Source organism: Diabrotica virgifera, chromosome 1 (assembly GCF_917563875.1).
Source record: "Diabrotica virgifera virgifera chromosome 1, PGI_DIABVI_V3a".
Taxonomy (NCBI): Eukaryota; Metazoa; Arthropoda; class Insecta; order Coleoptera; family Chrysomelidae; genus Diabrotica; species Diabrotica virgifera.
Genome location: NC_065443.1, coordinates 313,943,985 through 313,964,040, shown reverse-complemented (window position 1 = coordinate 313,964,040; position 20,056 = coordinate 313,943,985). Strand labels below are relative to the sequence as shown.

The 20,056-nt window shown below is 31.7% G+C and overlaps 1 protein-coding gene across 4 annotated transcripts in view; it reads left to right on the top strand.

The window, feature by feature from the left end:
* The first annotated feature begins 421 nt into the window (after positions 1 to 421).
* The window catches only part of LOC126886344 (circadian clock-controlled protein daywake-like), a 90,040-nt gene continuing 70,405 nt past the window's right edge, over positions 422 to 20,056 (top strand). For all 4 annotated transcript variants that reach the window (XM_050653241.1, XM_050653225.1, XM_050653239.1 and 1 more), the window contains exon 1: positions 422 to 584. In XM_050653241.1, coding sequence (XP_050509198.1) covers positions 509 to 584 — 76 coding nt within the window. In that variant the 5' untranslated portion in view covers positions 422 to 508. The remainder of the gene's footprint in view (positions 585 to 20,056) is intronic.

The following is a 20,056-nucleotide window of genomic DNA, read 5'->3' as shown; positions in this document are numbered from 1 at the left end:
AAGCGTTATTATCCTTATAATACCCTTGGTATTTTAATAAATATAATTTAATTGTGTGTAATAATGATAGTATAAATAATAGATTTTTTTAGTACAGGGATGTTGTAAAATATATTTTGGATAAAAAATAGCAGTTTTCATTGTTTTATTCTTAGATATTTTGTGTTTCTTAATACTTAACCTACTGCGTATTTGATGCGTAGAAGTACAAAGAGGGTAAAATAGATGCTAGTCACGCAAAAAAAATTAAAAAAACAAAAGAAAAGCTTCTGCTTACATATCCAGTAGGTATTTATTTTTTTATAAAAACTATGGGTTACCCCGTTCATTCAATATATTGTTTGCTAATAGGTACTACTTTACCCTGAAGTTTTTTGTTGATATAGTCGATGAGAAAGAGAATTACCCTGTATAACTATGAGGAAGGAGGGTATATAAAGGATTTTGATAATTCTGAATTCAGTAGTTCAAGATCTCGTTCTGTAAAATAACCGAATAACGAATAACAATGTGGGCAACCTTGATCACAGTTTCGATCTTCGGGTTAATTATTGGAAATGTGGAAGCTGGTCCAAAACATTTGCGTAAGCTTTGAATATTATATACATATATATCATCATTATTCATTGTCATCTTAATTTTCCAGTAATATTTATTTAAAAAAATAATGAGAACAGAAAATATTTTTAAAGTGCTTAAAAATATAGTCCCAAATGTGCCGTTTGTAGATGTTATTTCAATTTTTTCAAAAAAAACTTTTCAATTTTTCAAAAAAAAAAGTAGGATCCCTGTTTAGTAGTGGCAGTTTTGACCTTAGCTCTGAAGATGGCTTTTTATGCCGAAAGCACTCAGCTAAGAAATTAAATATTTTACACATTTCGAGAATGCTTTTCTTTTTCATTCATTTATTTGTCATAAATGGGTACAAAACCGTATCAGTATTTTTCAATATTAATTTGGGTTTGCCTTTTTTACCAGAATTTTATATTTTCATTAGTGTTAATAGGATTATTAAATAATACTGAAGATATTTTTCTATTTGTTACTTTTATGAAAAAATTTCACTTTATTCTTTGATTATAACAATAAACAAATTCCTTTTGGGGTACAACCCTTGTTAATGTGATCTCTTATTTTTTTTTACAAGCAGTTGGTAATTTTTGTCGTTGGAAATTTTATTTTGTGTCATCGCTAAATTTTATTTAATTATTCTGTACAAGTAGATACTATCAAAATATAAAAAAAACAATAATTGTTTTCCAGAGGTTTTATACTGTCTATTGCATTGTATCATATATCAGAGTAAGATCAATATTTCGCATTAATCATTGACATCTTAAGTTTCCGGTAAGCATATTTTACAGAAGCTCCTATACTACGGCACCAGAGTGCTGAAATCGGTTAGCCTTTGATATACATATGTTATAGTCAAAGCCCGAATTTCAGGCAGTCCTAGGTTTGACTAGGCAATCCTCAGGTCTGACTGACGGTCTTAGTCAAAGCCCGAAATAAATTACAGTTTCGGCCTTTGACTAGTTAAACCTAGGAGAGACTAAGTTGGACATGCAAAGGTCGAAATTTAATTATATGAAATCGGGGTTTGACTAGTCAAACCCCGATCAGCTATTAAAATGGCGTAATTTGTTAGATTAGGCTTAATAAAACGTCATTTTAATTTTAATGTTTATTATTGTTATATTGTCGTAATTTAAATAAAAAAATTAGTGTTTATTCTCACATGTTGAGGCATTATGGCATATAGAGTTGCACAAAACGTTTTACACTTACGTAAATTGAAAGAGCATTTCTTATTTCAGTAGCATTTTATAAATCCTTGACCTCCAAATTTAGAATCTTTTGTACTCATTTCTCTTAGAGACAGAGAGAGCTTAACGTCTGGAACATCTTCGAAATTAGGAAATTTCTCTTTGCATTCTCTTATTTGATTTCTTGAAAAAATTGTGTTTATTGTTCCGTATTTCGTACCAACTCTATATAAACCGTCAATTGTTTTATCTTGTATGCTACTCAAAATATTTCGAGCATCCTCTTTGGCTCTATCAAAGCTGATAGGTATTGTTACAGTTTTTCCGATCGAAATTGGAGGACATTTTTTTTCACTTAATTGTTTCATAGCATTAACCTGGGCATGAAGACCTTCAATTGCATTTCCTTTATTTATTTTAATCTTTTCTGTCTGTGCACAACGCATGCTCGAACGGGTGCCAAGGAGATGCTCGAAATATTTTGGTTATCATACATCATACAAGATAAAACAATAATTTTGACGGTTTATATAGAGTTCGTACGAAATAAGGAACAATAAACACATTTTTTTCAAGAAATCAAATAAGAGAATGCAAAGAGAATTTTCCTAATTTCGAAAATATTCCAGACGTTAAGCTGTCTCTAAGAGAAATTAGTACAAAAGATTCTAAATTTGGAGGACAGTGATTTTTAAAATACCAGTGCAATAAGAAGTGCTCTTCAAAACCATGTAAGTGTAAATCCTCAGATCTATAATGTTCTTATATTTGTAAACGTTGTTCTTCCTCCATTATGCACTGACGCGGTTACTTTGAACTTGTCAGAAAGAACTTTGCACTGTGTGAACCTTTACTTGTTACTTCTCACTTAACACCTTCTTGTCAGTTGTCACTTGTCACTTCTTACTTGTACTTTTTACTTCTCAAAGTGTAAATTAGCCTTAACGTATTGTGCAACTCTAAATGACATAATGCCTCAACACGCGAGAATAAACACTATTTTTTTTATTTTAATTACGACAATATAAAAATAATAAATATTACAATTAAAAAATGACGTTCTACTAAACCTAATCTAACAAATTACATTTTAATAGTTGATCGGGGTTTGACTAGTCAAATTCCGATTTCATAAAGTTAAATTTCGACCTTTGCCTGACCAACGTAGTCTCTCCTAGGTTTGACTAGTCAAAGGCCGAAACTGTAATTTATTTCGGGCTTTGACTAAGACCGTCAGTCAGACCTGAGGATTACCTAGTCAAACCTAGGAGTGCCTGAAATTCGGGCTTGGACTATAACACATACACTATTACGCTACAAACCCTCATTGATTTCGGCACCTATTAAATTACAAGACATCTATTTAATTATGGTGTCTAAGTTTTTATTGCAACTAATATTATTGTAAGTATTGTATGTTTATATTTCAATTTATTGCTTGAAAAACAGGAATAGAAATGTCTTTTCTTTTCTGAAAAATGTCTTTGGCAGAGCCAATTAGCCAGACTTGTTTGTGTTTGATTGCAGACTCATAGTCATAAATTTCTTATTTCATAACATAAGTACTACACTATTATTGTTATAGATACACAGGTACATTTTGTTGTTATTTTTTTATTTTTTTTTATAGAAATGTCGAATTTTTTAATAGATATGCAATTAACCTAGCAAACAAGAATGTCTTTTTTGACCCTAACCCGAGAAACAAATAAAACAAAAATTATATAAAAAAACGCCATTAAATAAAAAAGAAATAAATATTATTTATTTTTATTTATTTATACCTACAGATATACTCACTCGTATACAGTGCGTCCATAAAGTATCGCATAAACTCATTATTAGATAAATAAACATTATTAGAAATTACCGAAACAGGTCGACTTTTGATTTTAATTTATGATTTTTTGGCATATATATCACACTCGTGACGTCATCCTTCTGGACGTGATGACGTAATCGATGATTTTTTAAAAGAGAATAGGGGTCGCGTGCTAGCTCATTTAAAAGGCAATTCAATTCTCTATTCATGAATATAAATATTAACATAAATATTTATACAGGGTGTCCCAATTTTTTTTATATTAACCCTCGTAAGGCGGTGCTTAGATCCTTACATAAACAACGGTGCGGGGTGCATTTGCACCCCATCTGTATATCCATTTTTTATATGTGAACATCGGGGAAATTGATTTGAAAGATAATTAGGACTTGTTTATTATGCTATGAAACATAATTGTACAAACAAAGTACTCATTTCTTCTTTAAAACAAATTATTATCATTACAAGACAAACATGAAATTTTTCACAGAGTGAGTAACACAAAGTTTCTACACACAATACAGTTATCACGGGACTTTCGGTCTTTTTTTCTCTGACATAAGTAACACCGACCTTGTCCCGTAGCTCTGTTAGCTCCAGGTGGAACATCAGAAACGTCCAATTCAGAATATGAAATTTTCAACATTTGCATCCTACAGTCATTTTTCCAAAAAAGCACGTAAACGCAAAGAGTTTTATGTGCTGTAATGGGTGGAATGCGTTTGTAATTAAATTTAATGCGAATAAAAAAATGGACAAAAATAAAAAAAAATATTAAAACAGATAGGTAAGAAAAACGAGGTCTGGGGTGCACCTGCACCCCGCACCGTTTTACGAGGGTTAAATTAATTGACACAAAAAGACGAGTGTGCGTAATTTATTTAATTCCATACATAAAATACATTTTACTGCTGTCATAAAACAGAAATAAAATTTTTATTTGATAAATAAACATTGCTTTTCGCTTAAATTAAATGTTAAAACTGCCAAGAGGCAGGTGGGTGGCAGCTTAAACATTATTAAATATGGCAACATACCAGTTGCATTAGTTGCCATTCACCTTTCTCAATGTGAAGACTTAATTCTCACCTAGCAACCCACGTGCCTCGTGAGAGTCATATAGTGCCCCAGGACCTTATATTTAGGGATTACATCCATCCTTTGGATTTAATATTTAATATAACAATGTAAGACATTTAATCAGCATTTAAAAGATTTTAACTTCTGTATTTTTGGGTGGCTCAGCATATCAAGCCTGTAACACTGATGATGCTCTTTTTAGAGACCGAAAACGTTCTGTGATATTTGTGGCCCTTTCAAGGTTTTTTTTTTAATAAATATCTATACCTTTTACTAAGAGGAATTTTTCATTAAATTTTCTTGTAATTAATCGTAGACAGCGAGATATTTTCTTTGTGCATTCTTAATATTTACTTCTCTGATCGGAATTCTTCACTAACCTACCACTACCGACCAATCCGGAGAACCATTAAAATAAATTTGTCGAGCTAGTAGATATGTAAAAAAAATGTTGTTTACGGATGATGGACAGAATAATATTCAAATTTTTCTCAATAATTCTAATTTTATTCTTTTCTTACATCATAACCGTTAAAAATATCAATTTAAGTCTCATATTATCATTCGCTATATATATTTTTTTCAACTAACTGGTTTTATGAGTCATTTTTCAGTTTATATTAAAAAAAAACATGAAAAGTTATAAAATTATCGAAAAATGCAGATAATTTACACTATTTGCAAGTATAATTAATTCATAGAACGAGTCTTCTGTGAACAATAGGTGAGAAAGTATTTGTAGCAGATTATGATTTAATTAATCAGAATATCCTTTTCATCTTTACTCAGATTTTGAGTTCTTGAATGAAAGAGTCTTTCGGACCTTTTCCTAAACGAAAAGAAAGTGGATACGTGATCGTGTCTTTCCGCTTTCTTCTATATACGTCGTCTCTGTGCTTATAAATTGTTAAAGCCAGGGATTTAGGATGCTGCCCGAAAGCAGTTTCTTTTAACTAAAAGTCTATTGTTTATGAAGAGAACTATCCATATTTCTCAAATGTGGTCTCGAGGTAATGAAGTACAAGAAACCCGAAGAAGTACCACAATTTTTTTTATATTAAAAGGTCATACAAGGACGCGTTTCGGCTCATCACGATCCATCATCAGCTTAAATACAGGAACAAAAACAAAGGACTGACCAGACCAGGAAGGAGGAAGAATCCACTAGTTTACATTAGGTATACTTATAGTTCCACAAAACTATTAGGTTTTTTTAAGTTATTAAGCTATTTTTAGCATTTTGTGCTAAAAAACTTGTGTAAAGCTTGTATATTGGGAGGAACCATTAGGTCCACAAGATGGCTCCTCCCAATGTACAAGCTTTACACAAGTTTTGCAGTCAAATTACTACTAAAATGCTATTAATAAAATAAAAAAAACCTAATAATAAAGTTTTGTGGAACTATAAGTATAATGTAAACTAGTGGATTCTTCCTCTTTCCTGGTCTGTTCAGTCCTTTGTTTTTGTTCCTGGAATTATTGCGTTCGTGGTAATTTCAGTTAAATAATACAGTTTGTTGGTGTTTGGTTCAGAGTTGTGGCTACATAGCTCCATTGATTTCTGTCTAAGGAGGCAGAAATAGCTCTCTGGAGATGGTGGTCCAACTCTGAATCAAATAGAAATAAAAACTGTATTTTCCCAGAATATCCTTGTTGAAAGTTGCATTTCAAGTTATTTTTCTGCATGTTTCAATTTCATTTAATAAACGTTTTTTACTTTTGGACGCATTGGACGAAAAATCATTGATTTTAGTTTTTCAAATTCTATCTTCTGTTGAAGGCTGAAACCATCAATGCTATGTGGAGGTGGTTGTCCGCGAGCCCCAAGTTTTTTCTTTCGTTTTCATTTTTTGTCTTACGATGTCTTATTCAAAAAATGAAGAATGTTGGTGATTACTTAGGCAACTTTTTCTTTATTCTCCGCTGCTCTCATTAGTTCTTCATAATTTTAACCTGGTCAGTGTCAAATATTTCAGATGAAACAGTGTTTTCCTCCGGATTCAACATTTTCCTTTAATTTTCCTCTCTGAATATACTAAACCTAGTTTTTTCACAGTTGATTACTGTGATCGTGTAGAGAAACATACTGCGGTCGGTCAAGCGAAACGTAGAACAGGGGTTACTGAGTAGGTATCAAAGTTGCTTTCCTACGAAGGTAATTATTTCCATTTAATAAGGCTGAAAATCAGTACACACATTCTAAATTGAATATAAATAAAAGTTATTATAGTCGGTCAGCTGTACGACGGGACAGAACCGGTCGGTCGGCCCCAATGAATGTATACGGTTATTCACTATATTTTGACCCCCCTCTAAACTGCTTTATTTACATAATTAGAAAAAAATGTAAAATACAAAAGTTATTCGATTATTTAATTATGATTTTTTGACATATATATCGTACTAGTGACGTCATCCATCTGGGCGTAATGACGTAATCGACTATTTTTTTAAATGAGAATAGGGGTCGTGTGCTAGCTCATTATTAGTTAGCTAGCTCAGTTAGCTAGCTCAGTTATTCCATTCTCTATGCAGTAATATAAACATTAAGATCATTATCTATACAGGGTGTCCAAAAAAGTTTTTGAAGTTATACTTCTTTAGGCACGAGGGTAAATTTTTATTTTGCTGGGTGCATGCGCACACCGACAGTATGGTATGCAACGTTATGAGGGATCTGATTGGGTGATAAAATCATCTGTCAATAATTGTTCAAATGGAGATTCTGGATAAACAAAATGTAGTGTATATTAGTTTTTATTGTTGTGAGGACAGTAACAAAAAGCAAGTTCATAATTGTAGTGACTTTTTAAATAGTTTTTAAAAGCAACAGGTACGTACCTTATTGTAAATGTTTCAGTATTGTAATAAAAAATTACATTAGGTAAATACCTATTTGGAAAATGTACCTACCTAGCTAGTAGGTAATGCTTTGATTTATATAATTTGATTACCAACAAAAATCTCCATCTAATATATTGCTTTTTTAGTCTGTATTTTGTCGTATTTTACTTATTTGATTAAACTAACAGAATAAGCAACTGTCAAAAAATTTTTAAAATATTTAATTGTTAGGTATATCTTTCCACTTCATTCACATGTCTCGGTAGTTAAATTCTGCGTGGGGTGAGTTCAAAATAATAAAAACCTGATAGACGCAGGTTCAATTCCCAATGCAAATTTTTATTTTTTTTTTATTTTTTTTTATACATTTTATGATTGTAAGTATATTAATTATATTTTTTGTTCAGAAAATACGTATTTAGTTAAAATTTTCTCAACAATTGTTCAGAAATAATTTCTTTGGCTTCATTTTTCAATGTGTTTGCATGTGTTTTATTCTTTTATTTTTTTAATTTTTCGTATTGTTTTAATAAAAATTTTTGGAAAGTAGTAAGTATTAAAATTAGTTTAATATTTAAATAAAATATAAATAAACTGTTATATTGATTTCGTTGAAATCATATAATAGAAGTATAACTTCTTACGTGCGTACAAAATACACACAAATGAATAGGGAATTGAATAACCTTTAAAATGAGCTAGCACACGACCAATTTCAGTTCCTACCATTTTTGTCGAAAATTTAAAAATGGCGGAGATATTGAGCAAACCAGGTTATCCTTTAAAATCAAGATGGCTGCTAACGTAACGGAGGAATTCATTCGTGATTTTAAATTTAGGCTACTATTGACTTCCCTAAAGATCAGAAAAATAAAATTTTGGGCAGCTCGGCATTCAAGGTCAAATGCTATCCTGACTGGACTAATATATACTTTTGAGTCTGATATTACTGCATGTAACTTTTTTGTATTGTAATATAATTCAAATCCTTCTAACCACTTAAAGTCCTATCTTTTGGCTATCTGTGGGCAAATTTTCAGCCAAATCGATGATAATGTATTTTGGGAATGGAGGAAAATGCAAAAAACGGTATTTTAACGTTTTTTACACTATAAAATTTGATCAAAAACTTGTTTTGATTCAAAATAACTTGTTATAATGCCATATAATGACATTTTTGAGTCCTTTCTATTAAAATATTATGTTTTTCATCGATACTTTACGACAGAAAATGCAAATTTGTTCAAATAAACACCAAATCACTGTAAAATCGCATAAAATAACATTTTGCGAAAAAAAGAAGAAGAAGATTTTTTGACCTTAAATATCTTATTTTTACGTCCCGCAGAAGCTATATACCAATTTTCAGACAAATCGGAGATCCAAAATTTTTTGCCTGAGTGATTTGACATGGAATGTACCGTATATATATACCTACTTCTAGCTCTTCTGGGACTCCTAGCTCTGTCTCATAGTCTCTTATCATCGATTTTTTGAAGGCTTTTCATATCTGCTGTTTCTAGCATTATTTTTGTCTTCTGTGCATCAGCACGTGTTTCTGAAGTGTATACTATAATCAAAATAGAAGACCAGTTAACTGATAAAAGTGCAATAGAATGAGGAGTACGACAGGGCTGTATTGCATCTCCACTACTTTTCAATATTTACTCTGAATGGGTATTTAAGGAAGCTTTAGACGGTTATGCGAAAGGAGTGTTAATAAATGGAGAATGGTTGAATAACATTGATATGCAGATGACACCATAGTTTTTGCCGATAATCTGAATGATTTACAGATATTAACAAATCGTATAAGAGAAATCAGCAACAGATACGGACTAGCTCTAAACATAAAGAAGACCAAATTTATGACAATTAGTAAAAAACCAATACTAAACGCTCAACTTACAATCAACCAACAGAATATCGAAAGAGTTGAGCAATATACATATCTGGGTACAAATGGGACCACTCAACAGAAATTAAACAGTGAATAATAAAAGCGAAAGCAGCATACGTTAGAATGAGACCCATTTTCAACAGTCGAGACATATCATTAAAAACAAAATACTGTCTGTTGAAATGCTACATATTCACAGTTCTGCTCTACGGAATGGAAGCGTGGACACTAACTGTTGCATCTATGAATCGGCTCGAAGCTTTCGAAGTGTGGTGTTATAGGCGCATCTTACGTATATTCTGGGTTGACCGAATTACTAATGTGGAAGTCCAGCGTAGAATGGGGAAAGAGTGTGAAATTCTCATAACTAGGGAGCGGATTTATATGCGAGCAAATTTGATGAAATATTTGCATACATATGCAGTACAAAATTACGAAATATGCGCAAGATATGCACAATAATTTCAAAAAATGCGCATTTTCAGAAACCACATCTTTATTTACAATAAAATAAATGTATCGATTTTCCACTATCCTCTTGATTTTTTTATGGTATCGTTGTATACGTTGTATCATTTATTATAATTGTACGTAATTTTCTCAATGCATTTTCATCAGGAACACTTTTCTTGGAATATATTTCCAAAACCCTTTAAACATAGGATTTTCCCGTTTTTTTCAAAGGTATATTTGCACAAATCATCGCCTCGTATAAATCCGAAATAAATTTATATTGCTCATTTCAACGATTGTCTACTGTCAATGGCTAACTGATTAACTTTCGATTCGCTCAGCTTCTTGCATTCTGACGTATGTAGTTCTGTCCCTACGTGTTGTGTAACCGAAAATTTTCGCTGAGATGGTATCTACGACAATAACACATACTTTTCAAACTGTTTAAACTTAAAATGTCGAGGAAGCAGCCAAATATTATTTATTAAAGAAAAAAGAGGAAGAAAGCAATCTTAAACGCACCATTTTACTACATGCTTTGCAGAATAATTTTCCATTGGTGTAAAGAAGCTGGGGATAGGTTCACATTATTCACAAACAGAAGTACTTTTACACAAAAACTAAACATTCGCATTGACCGATTAAAGGTGACTAATTTACTGATTACGGGATCTGGTTTACCTAAATCATATTTAAATTTCCGTTAGAGGATCGTAAAACGATGTTTAGAGGTGTAAATATTCTCTTAACAATAGGGTAGGTACTTAATATCCTACAATAATTTTATTACGGCGTACTATACGCACTTTGTGCCGTATGCATTCAAAGGTAGTGAATGAGCCGACTTCAGGTAGTTCTTAAAAATATATGACAGCATATGCGGGGCAATATTTTGTGTCGAATTAAACAATTTTAGAATTTTTTCCTTTGTTCAAAAATGTTTTTAAATAGCCACATAATATGCACGTTTTTTTTAATATGCAAAATTTGGTAAAGTTCCCAAATATGCGAAATATGCAAGCAATATGCATTTAGCATAAAATCCGCTCCCTACTCATAACCATAAAAAAAAATTAAAATATCTAGGACATGTAATGAAAAATCAAGAACGTTACGGCCTTCTCCCACTGATTCTCCAAGGGAAGGTAAATGGTAAAAGAGGACCGGGAGGAAGACGCATTTCCTGGCTTCAAAATTTACGAAAGTGGTATAACACGACTACCACTGAACTGTTCTGCGCTGCGGTAAACAAAGTCAAGATAGCCATGATAATCGCCAACATCCGGAACGGATAGGCACTTTAAGAAGAAGATACCATTATCAGTCTGATGACTGTTCTGAAAATTCTGCCTTTCAGCCTACAAAATGCATTTTGTCTTTTGTGGGAAAATTAACATACTAAATTTTTCTTTCGGTTATTCTTATTTTTTTATATTATTTCATCCATTATCAGGTTTAACAACAGAGGACTCAGGAATCCCCCTATCTTATCCCATTGCCAGCTTTAATTGGGTCAGTTAGTTCTTCTTCTACTTTTAGTTTTATTATGTAGTTCTGGTAGATATTTTCGATTGTTTTAATTATTCCTAGAGGTACCTCTCTTTTATTTATTTTACCATCTAGCTATTACCTAGCTATTATATTATATAGCGAATCCAGGTACTCAGTTTTTTACTACATCATGTATAAAATACTATACTATACTACAGTATTTCAATAATAGATTACTATGCGTTTACATACTTCCAAATGTTCGCAACAGACAACTTATAATTTCACCATGTTTTCTTTAAAATCAAGATCAAACAACCGAATTTTTGTGTTAAGCCAATTAGTCCAGTTTTAAATCTACGTAACAACGCGTTTAGTGGTGTCACTGTCCTTGTTTGTATACAGGCAGTTTGCCCTGTATTCAAGTTCATTATTTGACATTATTCATGCAATACTACATTTCTTGTACTACTTAAGCGGTTTATTCTAAAAAAATCTTTATTCACGTTGAAGCCTTCATATCCAAAGATATTAAATAAAGGCCAAAATAAAATGCTGGTCAAAAGTTAGGGATATGGAATATTATATCCCAACATCTCATTTTCATAGTTGATTTTTTCGTGAACAGATTAATGGATTCCGCTAATTTTTTCCCACATTTAATAAGTTCTGCAGATATACCTTGTATCACTTCCCGGAGTTTTATTTTGTTATAAATATTATGTAGGTATTGTATAAATAATTCATATGTCAAAAGCAATAACATTTTTTAAGGTTCTTTTTTTTCTAATATTTGATATGAGATACAGTATAAAATTAGGCTGAAAATTGAGACTATTTAAGGTAATTTCCATATAAAAATACTTGTTTGCCAAGGTTATATTTATATTGAACTAATACAATTATTATTAGGACCGGTTTTTTTAAACGATTTATTTTTACCAAAAATGAGTTACAACAAAATAACAAAATAATAAACATCTCTGAAGAAATAAAACGATTACAAATAAGATAAGAGGCTTTAAAAATAACATGGCAACCGAAATGGAATACTGGAGAAGAGGCTGTGGTCTCACCAGAAGAGACAGAATAACAAATGAGGAGATAAGGAGAAGAATTCAAGTGGAAAAAGATGCCCTGCAATATATAGACGAGAGAAGACTGAAATGGTACGGCCACGTACGCAGAGCAGAAAACACTTGGATAAACAAGGTTGCAGAATGGAGCCCAAGAGGAACGAGAAGAAGAGGACGACCTAAAAGATCTTGGAAAAATGAAGTCGACGAAGCCATGTCTAAGAAAGGATTGGAAGACGGAGACTGGGAAGATCGAAAAAAATGGAAGTCCTGGCTGACGGAAGGGAAACGGCATTAGCTGTAGACAACCCTTTATTTATATATATATATATATATATATATATATATATATATATATATATATATATATATATATATATATATATGCATAATCGATGATCCTCTTATTAGTGATATTGATTATAGTTACTTTCGAATATTCGTTACAAATCGTTACTTTTGTATAAATTAATCATTTACAGTATTCGTTACTTTGATTACTATGATTACTTTTGTATTTGAGTACCGGTAATCATATCGAGAATCGTATTTCTCAGTGGGTTGGTATTTTGTATAGGTATTCCGATATAATAACGACTTTCACGAAGTACGGAGTAATCAGAGTAATCAAAGTAATCAAAGTAGATACAATAGTCGTTACTCGCTCTAATACGATTGGTATGATAGTCTGGGCTGATTATCGGAGAATAGGCCATTTTTGGGAAAAGTTATTTACCAGCAATTTTATTGCTGGAATCGAATTATAAGATCCTATATATTAATAATATAGGTATGCAAAGTCCTCAGATAGTGTGCTACTTTTTTTATAAACAAAATGGTGCCCGAAAATCGTGTTTTTTTCAATTATTGCTCTATAACTCCGAAGATTTTAATTTTACAACAAAAACTCCCAAATAAAAATTCACCATGATTAAATTCTGCATAGAGACGTGTTTTTTCCGATCTGCTCAGATGAAAATTTTCCTCGGAAAATGCGGGTTTTCCCAACAAAATCTTTAATTTTCAAATAAACTTTTAGATAAGTAATTATCTACCAATATTTAAATATTTTGGTGACTTAAAAGCCTTCTTGATTTAGATTACAGTTCCAGAAGCTGATGCAAATTAAACGAATATTTTAGCAACAATTCAATTGTTAATTAATAATTTACGGTCGCAATAATAACCAAAATAATTATGATACACTGATCAAACTTTGAAATCTTATAAACATGAGATGCCTTTTTAACATTTTGTCGACAAAATATAAATTTTTTATTTTTTTGCATAATCTTTAAATGTTTAAAAAAAATAGTTATAAACAAATTAACGTTTCTCAGAAAGTTTTTATTATATTGTAATTTTAAAAAATAGCTAAAATGCGCATTTCAAATATCTTGAAAATAAATGCTTTAAAACTTTTTTGCAACCATTTACAAAAAAGTTATGAAACAGCAAAATAAACATACGATTACGACGGTGTTTATATATTTTTTTAATTCTTTCAAAGCGTAGAAGTGAGTATAATGTACAAGCTAATTATTTACAAAAAAATATCGATTATCAATTTAATGGTTATATTTTAATTAAAGATTATAAATATATTTTTTTGTAACTTACACGCGCGAAAGTAGAATAATACAGCACTGTAGCTGAAATTTTCACTCGGAGCGATGACCGGCCGCGCGAAACGTACACTTTTATAAATAATATATGCTGCGTGTCAGTCGCTTCGAGTGAACATTTTAGCTCCGACTCTGTATCAGGCCTACTTTTGCGTTAAAAATTACAAAAAAAAGTATTTATAATCTTTGATTAAAATATAACCATTGCACTAATTTTTGACATTCTTTGTGAGTAATTAAATTGTACCATAGACTCACTTTTAAGCTTTGAAACAATGAAAACAAATTATAAACAACGGAGATTTCGTACATTTACTTTGCTGTTTCATAACTTTTTTGCAAATGGTTGGAAAAAATTTTTAAAGCATTCATTTTCAAGACCTATGAAATACGCATTTTAAGTATTTTATAAAATTAGAATATAATAAACAATTTCTGAGAAATGTTAATTTTTTTATAACAATTTTTTGTTAAACATTTAAAGATTATGCCAAAAAAATGAAAAATTTATATTTTGTCGACAAAATATTAAATAGGCATCACACCTTTATAATCTTTCTAAGTTTGATCAATGTCTCATGATTATTTTGGTTGTTACTGCGACTGTAAATTTTTAATTAACAGTTGAATTGTTGCTAAAATATTCGTTTCATTTTCACCGGCTTCTGAATTTATAATCTATACCAAGAAAGCTTTTATTTCACCAAGCTATATAATTATTAATAAATAATTATTGGCCCAAAAAATTTATTTGAAAATTCGAGATTTTGTTGGGAAAACCCACATTTTCCGAGGAAAATTTTCATCGGAGCAAATCGGAAAAAACATGCCTCTATGTAGAATTAAATTGGGGTGAATTTTTATTTGAGTGTTTTTGGTGTAAAGTTAAAATCTTCGGAGTTATAGAGCAATAATTGAAAAAAATACGATTTGTCGGCGCCATTTTGTTTATAAAAAAAGTAGCACACTATCTGCGGACTTTGCATACCTATATTAATAATATATAGGGTCTTATAATTCGATTCCAGCAATAAAATTGCTGGTAAATAACCTTTCTTTGTACTTTACTAATTAGACCAGCGTATTATAACTATTTTTTTTTTCAAAAGTTAAAGATTATGCAAAAAAAAGAAAAATTTATATTTTGTCGATAAAATATTAAATAAGCATCTCATCTTTATAATCTTTATAAGTTTGATCAATGTATCATGATTATTTTGGTTATTATTGCGATCGTAAATTGTTTATTAACAATTGAATTGTTGCTAAAATATTCGTTTAATTTTCACCGGCTTCTGGAATTACAATCTATACCAAGAAAGCTTTGATGTCACTAAGTTATTTAATTATTGATTAATAATTACTTACCTAAAACTTTATTTGAAAATTAGAGTTTTTTTTAGGAAAACCCGCATTTTCCGAGGAAAATTTTCGTCGGAGCAAATCGTGAAAAACTTATCTCTATGCAGAATTTAATTGCGGTGAATTTTTGTTTGAGTGTTTTTCTTGTAAAGTTAAAATCTTCGGAGTTATAGAGAAATAATTGAAAAAAATACGATTTGTCGGCGCCATTTTGTTTATAAAAAAGTAGCACACTATCTGCGGACTTTGCATAACTATATTATTAATATATAGGATCTTATAATTCGATTCCAGCAATAAAATTGCTGGTAAATAACTTTTCCATGAATTTTGCTAATTAGCCCAGAGTATGAAGTAACGAAGTAATCAAAGTAATCAAACTAGATACAATAGTCGTTGCTCGCTCTGATACGATTGCTACGAAGTAACGAAGTAATCAGAGTAATCAAAGTAATCAAAGTAGATACAATAGTCGTTACTCGCTCTAATACGATTGGTATGAAGTAACGAAGTAATCAGAGTAATCAAAGTAACGATTGGTATCTCTGTATAGTAATCGTTACTTTCGGTATTCGTAAGTAACGAGTACTTTGTAACGAATAGTTACTTTTTTAACATCACTACCTCTTATACCGTAAGGTGTCGAGGTGTCTTCTTACTCGTTATTCTCTGCGAACTTACGCCACTTTTTTCGGTCCCTAGCTAATTCTTTGGCTTCCTGCCACGATTTTCATCTATTCTGCAATATTTCCATCACACTGGTATTCCACTTTGTCCTTGGTCGGCCTGTCCTGTTTTTCCCTATCGGCCTCGCTTCCCATGTCGTTTTAACCTGTCTGCCGTAGTTCATTCTAAATAAGTGCCCAGTCCATTTTAATTTCTTTTCGTGAATTTTTTCCTTTAATGATTCTACTTTTAATTCTCTTCTAATATCTTCACTACGTTTTTTATCGGTTCTCCTAGCTCCCAAGACTTTTCTTAAATACCTGATTTCCGCGGCTTGCAATCTCTTTTCTTTTTTGTCGTTCAATACCGAATTCTCTACTCCATATGTAGTGATAGGTACGTAAATTGTTTTAAATATTATCATTTTGGTTTTCCTTGTTATTTCTTTTTTATTTAAGAAGTTTTTATACAGCGAATGATATGTTCTTGTGGCTGATTTTATCCTATTTCCAATTTCGTCTTCTTGTGTCAACTTCTTATTTAAAATGAGTCCAATGTATTTAAATGTATCTACCTGTTCTATTTTTTTGCCTTGGATTTCAATATTTAGGTTAACATCTTTCTTGGATATTGCCATTGCTTTTGTTTTTTATATTAATTATTAAATTGTAATTTTTTAATTCTTCCTCCCAGATTCTTAATTCTTATGTTCTCCTCCAGAGCTCTTTCAGTTCTTGCCACAATAACAATATCATCTGCAAATACACAGGCTTCGATTTTTATTTGTTGTAGGTTTCTGTATCCTATGATATATTATTTTGTTTTGGCCAGCACTTTTTAATTACTTCGTCTATTACACAGATAAACAGTAGGGGGCTCAATACCCCTCCTTGTCTGACTCCGTCGTTATTCGTAAATTTGATGGAAATAAGATTGCCTGTTCTTAGCTGATTTATGGTATTGCAATACAAACTGTGTATTGTGGTTATCAGTTCCATATCCACTTCCTTATTTGTCAAGCTTTGCCATATTCCCTCTCTGCTCACCATGTCAGAAGCTTTTTTTTTAATCTAGGAATCCCAAATATACCGTTTCATCTTTTAGTATGGCTTTTTCGATTATCTGCTGTAGAGTGAAGATATGGTCCTGGACGCTATGTGCTGGTCTAAACCCACGTTAAAGATAAGAGGCTTTAAAGATAAATTAAAAAATATATAAAAAACAAGAGTACCAAGAAGGATAAAAAATATATACAGACAGGAGCTGATCTTGGCTCAGGGAAGGGGGGCACTTCCAATGAAACACCAACATAAAACATAAAATAATATCTTATATGTCTTTCTCTTCCTCTCGGGTTTACGTGATTCATTAAATATTGAAGCTCCTGGAGGCTATCGCATAAGAACTTCTTCTTCTTCTTATTCTGGTAGCACTACAACCCGGGATGGGTCTTGGCTGACTGCAAAACTCGCTTCCATCTCAAACGGTCCTCCATAATAGTTGGATCAGTGGGTAGTCCCATTGTTCTTAAATCTAACCATATAATTATGTTTCCATCGCACCATCGCTTCGGTATTGGTTACTATTCGGGTCGTGATAAGGTGCAAACATTTAAGTTTTCTTTCAATTGCTTTTGTCAGCGTCCCCGTCTCACACCAATACATGAACACTGGTCTAATCATCATCATCATCATGTAACCTCTTCCGTCCACTGCTGGACATAGGTCTCTCCCATTTTTCGCCACTCTTCACGGTTCTGTGCTTCTTGTTGCCATTTCTTGGATATTCGGTTAATGTCGTCCATCCAGCGTGTTGGTGGTCGTCCTCTGCTGCGTTTGTCTTCTCTTGGGGGCCAATCAATTAGTTTTCTGGTCCATCTTGAGTCTTTCAGTCTCGCTACGTGACCTGCCCAATTCCATTTCAGCCTGGCTATGCGTTCGACGACATCAGTGATACCTGTTCTTCTCCTCAGGTCTTCTTTCCCTCAGGTCTTGGTTCTTGTCTTTTTTTTTGGTCTAAGCACTGTTTTATATATTTTGATTTGTGATATTACTGATAGGCTCTTATATTTAGTAGTATTGTGGAGGCTACACCTACACATACATCTACACATACCCAAACTTATATGGAATCATCTGATATTTCTTACTATTTCGTGCGAATTTAAAAAAAAGAACACAGAAAGTCAAACAATATTTATTTTAAAGCAATTTAATAACAAATACATAACAATTAAATAAAACAATAAAGTATTTGGAAAGAAATCCTTTGTAAAAGTATAAAAATTTTTTATTAAAAATCCCTTAAAAGGGCTACATCACAACAAAACGTTTTCGATTTTTATAAAAAATCATCATCAGTGTTCGATAAACTGGATGCTAGCTGAGCCACAAAAGAAAATATCTGGGTAAAAACCCTTTACATAAAATATAGATGCCTTAAAAGTGCATACTTCAATAAAAAGGCCTGTGATGGTCACATGGCAAACAGGATAATGCCCTAAGGTAAAGTATACAGGTTTCCCAACACGTGGGATCCAAATTGAGTTCAATGACTTAATGGCAACTGGACTAAAGTCATTGAAATGTGGTCAACTCAATTTGGATCCCACGTGTTGGGAAACCTGTATACTTTACCTTAGGGCATTATCCTGTTTGCCATGTGACCATCACAGGTCTTTTTATTGAAGTATGCACTTTTAAGGCATCTATATTTTATGTAAAGGGTTTTTACCCAGATATTTTCTTTTGTGGCTCAGCTAGCATCCAGTTTATCGAACACTGATGATGATTTTTTATAAAAATCGAAAACGTTTTGTTGTAATGTAGCCCTTTTAAGGGATTTTTAATAAAAAAAATTTTATACCTTTTACAAAGGATTTCTTTCCAATTTTGTGATTGATGGTATACAGCCAACTACAGGAAAACTTTTTCTTTTCCTTGTGGATTTAATAAAGTATTTAACAAACAAATTGAAAGAAGTTGTTTTAAAGTATACAAAATTTCAATGTAAAACGAATAATGTTTAAATTGTTTTTATTTTTTTTTTGTATTTTGTGGTAGTCAGTGTTATCACCTCTAGTCCTTATGCAAGATTCAGTTTGCGTGGGCACGCTCATAATCAAATTATCAACATTTTGTTGTGGCAGGCTGCTCCATCGTTTAAGAGCAGCTTGTATTAGCCGTGCGGTGATTTGTGGATTATCACGGAGAGCTCTAATTTTTCTTTTAAGCATATCTCACAAATACTCTATACGCTGTGAGCTCGTACGTAGAGGGAATATTTACAAATTCGCGAGCGCCAGTAGTGACAAGTCTGTAAACCTTTACCGGAAATTTGACATAAATGTCAAAGTGATTAATTTGAAATTAAAATTAAAAACATTAATTATAAAAAATATTAGTTGGTCAAAGCTGTGGTATATATTTTTACCTTAAATATACTTTCGTTTTAAATACTGAATTTAAGTTTTTTTAATGTTCCGTAATCTATTAATCTATTAATCTTAGCGCCATCTACACGATAATTGTGAAAGTATCCGAAATAAGAAATTCATATTTTATCAATAGAACGTCAAAATGATTAGCAAAATCTTAAATAAATCGATTACAATTTAATTACTTTTTTGCGTTGTAAATATTAAGCGATAACAATTAGATAATAAATTTAAAAATTACCGGTGAAAGTTGAATTAGTAGTCCGCTAGGAGCGACACCAGCGAAGCTCAGAGCGTATAGGATTAAGCTAGGGTGAGCAAGCAGGCCACTCCAAACAAGGGATACCTTCTGCTTCAATGATGTCTCTAGTCACTCTAATGGTATGTGGAGATCCATTATCATGCAATAAAATTAAATTTTCTCCTGTTGCACCTCTCCAGAGCCTGACTACTGGTTATCAACATACCTGTTAGCAGTTACAGTTGATTGGATGAAAATTAAAGGAGTTTTTTTACGGATCACAATTCCTCTCCA